The 8,959-nt window shown below is 30.8% G+C and overlaps 1 protein-coding gene across 1 annotated transcript; it reads left to right on the top strand.

Annotated features, from left to right (window-relative positions):
• The first annotated feature begins 3,406 nt into the window (after window positions 1-3,406).
• LOC106765792 (pentatricopeptide repeat-containing protein At4g18520, chloroplastic) lies at window positions 3,407-7,915 on the top strand. Its single transcript, XM_014650529.2, has 4 exons — window positions 3,407-3,708; window positions 4,699-5,045; window positions 5,280-5,448; window positions 5,832-7,915. The coding sequence occupies exons 1-4, from the start codon at window positions 3,555-3,557 to the stop codon at window positions 7,607-7,609; spliced, it is 2,448 nt and encodes an 815-aa protein (XP_014506015.1). The 5' UTR covers window positions 3,407-3,554; the 3' UTR covers window positions 7,610-7,915.
• Window positions 7,916-8,959: the final 1,044 nt, after the last annotated feature.

Raw genomic sequence — 8,959 nt, forward strand, 5'->3', positions numbered from 1 at the left:
TTATATGTATTACCTAAGTGGGGCACTCACTTACTCCCTACATATACACTAACACCGACACCGACAGGGGACATAGAACAAACCTATATCCCACTTACCCATGATTAAAAGGAAGGGGACCACTACACCGAATAAAGAATTCAAACATGCAAAATGGGACCACACACTCTAAACTACAATATAACCACTCATCATGCAAAATGGGACCACAAATCATGCACACGACTTACAAACACACAAAAACCCAAATTTCGCACATGCTCGAAAAAGGTAAAGAAGAACGAAAAGGACATAACTTACCTCTATTCGCGTCACCAGTAGCCTGGATTGACTTCGTCTTCTCCAACAATGAATTGCGTCAACGTCTCTGGCTTCCTCTCGCAAGCACTTCAAGAAATCCCCAAACTCAAATTTTCGAATCCCTAATTCCCAATTAACAGTTGCTCTGATTTTGTAATACCCCTAAATCCCTAAATTACTAAATCCCTAAATTATTAAATCCCAATTGCCACGTAAAATAAAAAATAACACCTCACCACATTCTCATTCCAACACCTGTCCAACACGTCATCAACACTTAACACTGTTTGATAAGACTTAACGGATGTGATGAAATGTGTTCATTTTTGCAAAATTTGTGACTAAATTGAGACGGTTGCAAAATAGAGGACCAAAATGAGATAAGTTGACAAACTAGAGGACCAAATGAGGTATTAAGCCATTATTTTATATAATAAATCAATTATATAATTATTTATTATGTAATATAACAATAAAATAAATTTATATAATAATAATGTTGATAAAAAATAATAAAATAAAATAAATTTGTATAATAATAATAGAAAAGTATAAAATAATTAAAAATATTTGATTTTACCAAGGTCTTCAGTGCGATCCTTGGTACGAGTGGCGTGATAAGAATGATTTTGAGGACTTGAATGTATCCTTTTAAGGATTGTTATATGAGAAAAAATCCACCTTAAAAAAAAAAATTCTTTAATGCTCAAGTTAGTAAAAGAGTTTTAGTATATATGAGAATAAAGTAATGAGTATGCGAACTGAGTTAATATTCCTTAGAAACACAAGTGGAATTTATAGGATTAACATGAATTGTGAACCTATATAATAGTAATGAAGTTATCTTTAGTAATAATAACAATAATATCAAATTAGTGAGATTGCATTAATATGTGAATATTTTTGCAATAGATGTCTTTTGGATTATTCCAAGATAAAGATGCTTAATAGGTTTTATTGAATCTTACTATTTGATATATCTATTAGGCCAAATAGGTACAATATTCAATAAAAGTAAAATAAATTTATAGAATAATAAAATTAATAATCAATATATATAAATATTATTACTAATAATAGTAAAATTAAAATTACAATTTAAATTGAAATTAATTTTTAACAACAAATAAAATTTGATCATTTTATAAAGATATTATTTTATATATTTTTTTAAAATTGATTGTATTTTATAATTTTTTTTCACTTATTTTACTTTTGATTTTTTCTTAATCTAAATAAGAATTTCCATTAATTTTCTCTTATTTTCTTCTTTCTTTCCTTTCTAAATTTTTTCTCTTAATTCAAACACACATGAGAGGTGAATATTTAGGTTTTATTTTATTATTGAAGTAAGGTAACTTTTAATATTTTATTATTAAAGTAAGGATATAGAAAATTGTATTTTAAAATTGATAGTATCTTTAAAATAGTAAAACTTAATTATTTTAATATTAGAACACTTAAGTATAAATAGAATGTTTATAAACAAGTTTTCTAAATTTGTTGGTCACGTGTAGGCTTTCTTTGCTTGCATGTGTTTTTATAGTTTTCTATATGAATCTCTGTTGATCAATAATTATAATGTATGACTTGATCATCTTTGTAATGTTTCTATGTGTGGATAGAACATTCTATGAAGTTGAAGGAGTTTTGGTGTCTTAAAGAAGTTTGAACAATTTCATTAGGTAGGAGAAGCTAGCTTGTATCTTTGAATGTGGTTAACTTATGATTTAGTTAGATTTTGCATGTTGATTGTGATGATATGACACTATGTTGAAATTTGATTGGAGACAGGGATGCTAAAATCTAGTAGATTGATATGTCAAGTGAAGATTCGCCACAAAGATGATAATCTTTGATACGAATAAGAGTTATAATCCAAGAACCAAGAGAATCATCTCTCAAAGATGAAAATGCATATATTATGACTCAAAAGTGTCTACATATATTTTTTTGTACCTTTATATATAGGTACATAAGTTTAAGAAAACTTAGAAACCCTATAATAAAGCCTAAAGTCCAAAACACATAAAAATAAAATAAAAAATGAAAATTACACTTAAACTTTTGCCTAACAAGGCTCTCTCACTCAACGAATTTAATATTATGTAAAATTAAAATAAAATTACAATTTATTTAATTTTCTAAATTATTCTTCAATTGCGTTTATCATCTTCAGGTTCTTTAATTTCTCTCCTTCATAAAAGATTATAAGATTATAGGAGACATGTTTTGATATTAGACCTTCTCATATATCCTTTGAATTGCAAATGTTATTCCTTAAGTTCTTCACGTATATGTTTCAAGAGATACTCCTCCATCAATAATTATGCCAAGGACTAACCTTGTGTGTGTGATAGCTTAGTGTATTTTCATTACAAGTGCATAACTTCACGAGTTTGACTCAAGTGTACCTATCTAGGTAAATTGAGTCTAGAAGAGTTTAATTGTATTTATGCACTTATGTGATGTTGTAATTAAATGAGTCTAGATAGTTTTTTTTTTTTTTTTTTTTTTTTTTTTTTTACATATACAATTTTGAGAAAAAAATTCTATAATTTAATAATTCTCTTACATATATATTTATTTATTATTTGTGTTAATATAGTTGTATTTTTTTGAATAATATATATATATATATATATATATATATATATTGAATTATTATGCTATGACCACGATAAAATATTTAATTTTATTAGTTTTATCTATTAAAAAAATGAAATGTTGCATTTTGACTTAATTAAATATGTAATTATTTATCTCAATTATTTAATTTTCTAATTAAAAAGCAAAATAATCTGTTTTTTTTTTTATGTAAAAAGTAAAAAAGTTCATAAATAAGTAAAATAAAAGTAAATGATTTGAAATATTGATTAAAGATTTTTTGTATTGTTGTTAATCAACACATAATAAAAGTCAGAACAATTAAATAATTTAATCACTTTAAACGAAATGCATTTAACACATCATCTTATTGTAGGTTAAAAATTAATAAAAATTGTACCTGTTTAGACAAATTTATCTAAAAGTATTTTAAAATTTTTTTTTTTGAAAAAGATAGATTTAAATGAAATAATTTGGGAATGAGTTGAGTGGCAGATCCCTTATCCCTCACTGAACTCTTTAGATACTTCTTCCATTCCATCCCAAAACTTGAGATATTTTTCAACTTCTTCCAAGTTTCAACCTTTTCATTTTTGCTTCTAATTTTTCTTCACCACCACAGTGTCAAAACCTCACAATCTCTTCCTATGGAGTTACCGTTAAGGACCGTAATTCTCCATTCATCTTCTTCGCTTCAACAGAGATTTCACACTCACAAACCCACTCCAGAGTTACCCTCACCCTTCTCCTTGTTCGTTGCAAATCCACTTCGTCTTCCATGCTCAACTTTTGCTTCCAAAGGTTAGTCACTGCTTTTCAACTTTATGTTTTGTCACCCCACTATTCTTTTAGCTGTTTTCTGCATTATATGTTATGTACTGTTGTTTGGGTAGAGCTTAGAAGCTAAAATCTGCATACGGAGTTCCTTTTTATTTTTTTGGTTTATCTTCGTTGTCGTGACTACTGAACAAACAAAAAGAAAGGGGAAGACCCAAATTGATTTTTTTTTTTATATATATATATATATATATATATATATATATATATATATATATATATATATATATATATATATATATATATATGAAAACGGTTTTGATGTGATTAAAGAGTCAATAAATAATATTAGTTTTTCCCGGTTGAGATTTATTGATAACATTAAATGTTATGTTTTTTAAACTCTATTTTTGATTTCTTAGCTGTCCTTATATTTTATTGAATGGAAAAAATGAACCAAATATCACTGGAGAAGGATTGAGTCTAAAAGATGGGAGGAAACATCCCAAATACAGAAAAGTGTTTTACTTGGTGAACACCATGGCAAGCATGGAAGCATTATTTGCTTCTCTATGGCAACAGTTCGCAAAACTGCTGTAAATATGGAGTTGTCAAATATTTAGCGGAATCAAACTTATTTTAATCCTAATTTGTAATAAGTTAAAGTATTCATTCGGTCCCTGTAATGTTTTGAATTTCAAGTTTTAGTCCTTGTATGAGAAAATGGTAAGTTTTAGCTCCTGTAGATTTTGTTTTGCAACTGTTTATCACTGCCAAAAGAATTTTGTAGCTTGTAACTTGTTTTATATTAACACCAGGAACCCAAAGTTAGCTTTCGTCCATGTGTAGGAACTAAAATTATGAGGAATGAATAAATAGTTTTGAAAGTTGTAACCCACTGTGATGGTGTATTTACAGCATAATTGTATTTATCTCACTTGAATTGATGATGCCTTTCAAGAGAGAATCCTAATTATTATGCTAGTTATGCTAACTTGTTTCTTGATCTAGCAGATCAGCAGCATTACTTTCCAGTCAATGCACCTGACACAAGGGCAGTGCTGAATCCTATCAGTAAAGGGTTTTCATGTACTGGTGCCTCTTGTGGTGATAGTTCTTGTGATGATGATGATGATGGCATGGGGTTCTTGGATAACTATGAAATGATCTTTAGAGATTGTGACAAGCTAATCGAGTCTTTCATGCTGCACGAGACCGATTGGAGAAAGTTTATAATTTTAAACAAGAAGTGGAGCAATATTAGGCCCCATTTCTTTAGACACTGTCGGGACAAGGCAGATGCCGTAGACAATCCAGTGCTGAAGAACAAACTGCTCTGGCTTGGAAAGAAGCTTAAAGAGGTCTTTCATTGCTCATTTGATATTGAAAACTATACCCATCACTCTGTCATCATGATATGGGTGGTGACTAATAAAATCAATCTGGCAAAGTTCTGTTCTATCTAACCTTTTATCCTCCACCCCTATAACACAGAAACGTCATTAATGGAAACGTTGTATGTCTAAATATTATACCAATCCTTTAAATTGTTATTTATGGCATTCACAAAGTCATTTAATACTCCTCTTCTTCAGATAGATGAAGAGTTGCAGAGACACAATGAACTTATCCTAATGATCAAAGAGAATCCATCTGAAATTAGTGAAATTGTTTCAAGGAGTCGTAGAGATTTCACACGAGAATTCTTTATGCATCTTCATACCTTAGCTGAATCTTCTGTCAACAATCTTGAAACACAAAATGGTGAGACTATGCTTTGAATTCTGAATTAGTGTTTCTTATGAGAGTATATTTTGCTTTCAAGTATTTGGTCAGCCACAGAACTGAATGATATACCCTTAGTTTCAGAGTTTTTAGATATTTTATAATGTTGGTGTCTTCTATAATCAAATTCATCCCCAGAGTCATATTACATATCATTCTCATCTCTCTTTCCAAAAGTTCTTTTATAACGCATTGTTCGGCTAGTGTTTGTCTGGCTTAGCCATAACCTTTGATAAACTGTGATAATATGCCTTGGGATTTTTATGTCCTTGATGTTAATATTCAAGAAATGAGTTGATTTATAGTTCAAACTTGCCTAATTAATTAATCTGGTATTTTTCACCCTATGTTTATGTAACAAGATTTTGCAAAGCTTCGGAACATGTGTTTGGCTGCCGTAAAAGACTATGACTGTGCAATGGAAAGCATTGAAACACTAAATGCTGCAGAATTGAACTTCCAAGATATTATCAAGTCTCCTTCAGATGCTTCCTGCTGGAAGATAGACAACTTAGGTGAGAAAAATCAATGCTTCAATCCAGAATTAGTTGCTCATTGGCTACAATTGTGTTATAATGTGGAAGAAGTCGGAAGGGTACATGCAATTGTCTTGAAATGTTTTAGACATTCAAATACTTATGTTGATAATAATTTGATTTGTAGCTATTTAAGATTGGTTGAGTTGGATCGGGCTCGTTGTGTGTTTGATGGAATGCCAAGAAAGAATACAGTTACATGGACTGCTATTATTGATGGATATTTAAAATGTAACTTGGATGATGAGGCTTTTAAGTTGTTTCAAGATTCTGTTAAACATGGGGTTCCAGCCAACAGTAAGATGTTTGTCTGTATCATGAATTTGTGTGGTAAAAGAGTGGATTTAAAGCTGGGGAAACAAGTCCATGCTCGTATTTTGAAAAGCAGATGGAGGAATATAATTGTGGACAATGCTGTTGTTCATTTTTATGCAAAATGTGGCGATATATCAAGTGCATTTCTGGCATTTGATTGTATGGCAGAGCGAGATGTAATATGTTGGACAACTATGATCACTGCCTGTTCCCAACAAGGGTTTGGGTATGAAGCTATGTTGATGTTGTCACAAATGCTAGGTGAAGGGTTCTTTCCTAATGAATATACTATATGTAGTGCACTAAAGGCTTGTGGAGAAAATAAAGCACTGAAATTTGGAACACAGCTTCATGGTGCCATAATAAAGAATATTTGTAAGAGTGATGTTTTTATTGGAACTTCCCTAGTTGATATGTATGCAAAATGTGGATTGATGGTGGATTCTAAAGGGGTGTTTGATAGAATGAAAATCAGAAATACAGCTACTTGGACATCTATTATATCAGGATATGCTCGAAATGGGTTTGGTGAAGAGGCCATAAACTTCTTTCGATTAATGGAGAGTAAAAGAATGCATGTTAATAAATTGACAGTTTTAAGTGTCTTGATGGCTTGTGGCACAACAAAAGCTTTGCTAATTGGAAGAGAGGTTCATGCACAGATAATCAAACGTATTTTCCATACGAACATGTATATAGGAAGCACTTTGGTCTGGTTCTATTGCAAGTGTAAAGAATACTCTTATGCTTTCAAGGTGCTCCAGCACATGCCACTTAGGGATGTAGTTTCTTGGACGGCCATTATCTCTGGTTGTGCTAAACTTGGGCTTGAACTTGAGGCTCTGGAGTTTTTGCAAGAAATGATGGAAGAAGGCGTGTTGCCTAATTCCTATACTTACTCATCAGCCTTGAAGGCTTGTGCAGAACTAGAAGCTCCAATGCTTGGAAAGTTAATTCATTCATATGCAAGCAAGTCTCCTGCCTCGTCTAATGTATTTGTGAACAGTGCTTTAATATATATGTATTCAAAATGCGGATATGTTGCTGATGCTTTTCAAGTTTTTGACAACATGCCAGAGAGGAATTTGGTGTCTTGGGAATCCATGATCTTGGCTTATGCATGGAATGGACATGCTGGAGAGGCTCTGAAGCTCTTGCACAGAATGCAAGCTGAAGGTCTTGTGGTGGATGATTATATCCATACAACAGTTGTTAGTGCTTGTGGAGGTGTTGAGCATGGAGGCATTCATCAGAGTGGTGAATCTTCTTCACATTACTTGTATTCCTAGTAATCTTATACAAGATAGTAGCATCAATCAATATTGAAGAACAGGTGAATGTAATTAGATTATAGCTGCAGGTAAAGGATACTGTATATTCAGTAGACGAGGAGTATACATAATGATTGTTTAGAAACATTATGCCACCAAATACTAGTGATAGGCTTCTTTTGCTCTCTTTGTATCTACCATTTATGTAAAAGAATGAACAATGATGAGATAATGAAAAAATGAAAATATCTCAATCACTTCATCATCAAAAGGGATTTTTAAGAGTGCACTGTCTCGGAAAATGAAGGATGCTGCTCTCATATATATCTTTACGTGTGTGTTTTATATTTTATATTGGATTATACTCCTCACACCTTAGCTACATTCCTGAAGCAAGAACAACGATATTTTGTGTTACACTATAAATAAACAGAACACGCTATGATCTGCATGTCTTTCTTGATTATTTTCAATGTCAATATCATGTTTTGTCCTTTTCATTAAAGATATATTTAGTTTGTCTCAGTATTTTCATTTCTGATTATCCCTTTTTCATATCTTGATGTTTCGTAATGCCTTATATGCGAAGGTGATAAGGGTGATTTGTGATGAAAGTTATCTTCAAATGATGGATTAAATACTTGGATTACGTGTGAATTTTATCTTATTATTCTAGCTTGGTCTAATATTTTTATTTTTCTTTGTGATCTTAAATGTGTGATTTTTATCTTATTATTCTAGCTCCGTCTAATATTTATGCAATGAACTATATTAGCCACTTAATTGACTATGATTGACATGTATTTATCTATGTCATGGTTTGAGAGATGTATGTGGGTGCATCTATCATACTTCATTTTCCTTGCATTTCTGCATTCTTTAACAGAAGCAAATGAGTGCACTCCATCCTCTTTCTTCCTCCTTAATAATGTGAATTCAGAACCAACTGATAATGTTTTGTTAACGTGTAAATGATGCTGTGAATCTAAGTATAAGTTTAAGTTTCACATTAGATAAAAATGAAAAAATAAAACATTATATAAAGATAAAATATTTATTAATCTATTGTCTTAAGGTTTTAAATAGAGAATGACATCACTGTCTTATATAGTTGGACTCATATTTCATTGAAGTTTGTATTTCTGTAATGAATTTCCTTCTCGATTTCACAACAAATGGAACATGTATTTCAATAATGCAATTTCAATAATTTATTTTTCCAATTCACTGCACAAAACTTTTAATCAATTAATCACACAAGAACAATGTTTGAACTGTAAGAGAGATGTGCCTTGACACTCCAATGCAATGTTTTAAGAACTTCAATTGCTCTTTAACTTGGTTGAAATACGATATATATTTGTAAGT

The sequence above is a fragment of the Vigna radiata genome, chromosome 7, assembly GCF_000741045.1.
Source record: "Vigna radiata var. radiata cultivar VC1973A chromosome 7, Vradiata_ver6, whole genome shotgun sequence".
Classification (NCBI taxonomy): Eukaryota; Viridiplantae; Streptophyta; class Magnoliopsida; order Fabales; family Fabaceae; genus Vigna; species Vigna radiata.

Coding starts and splice junctions, on each gene's coding strand:
- LOC106765792 (XM_014650529.2), top strand. CDS start 3,555: ATGGAGTTACCGTTAAGGACCGTAATTCTCCATTCATCTTCTTCGCTT. Junction 5,046..5,279: donor TTGGAAAGAAGCTTAAAGAG/GTCTTTCATTGC, acceptor CCTCTTCTTCAG/ATAGATGAAGAGTTGCAGAG. Junction 5,449..5,831: donor CAATCTTGAAACACAAAATG/GTGAGACTATGC, acceptor TTATGTAACAAG/ATTTTGCAAAGCTTCGGAAC.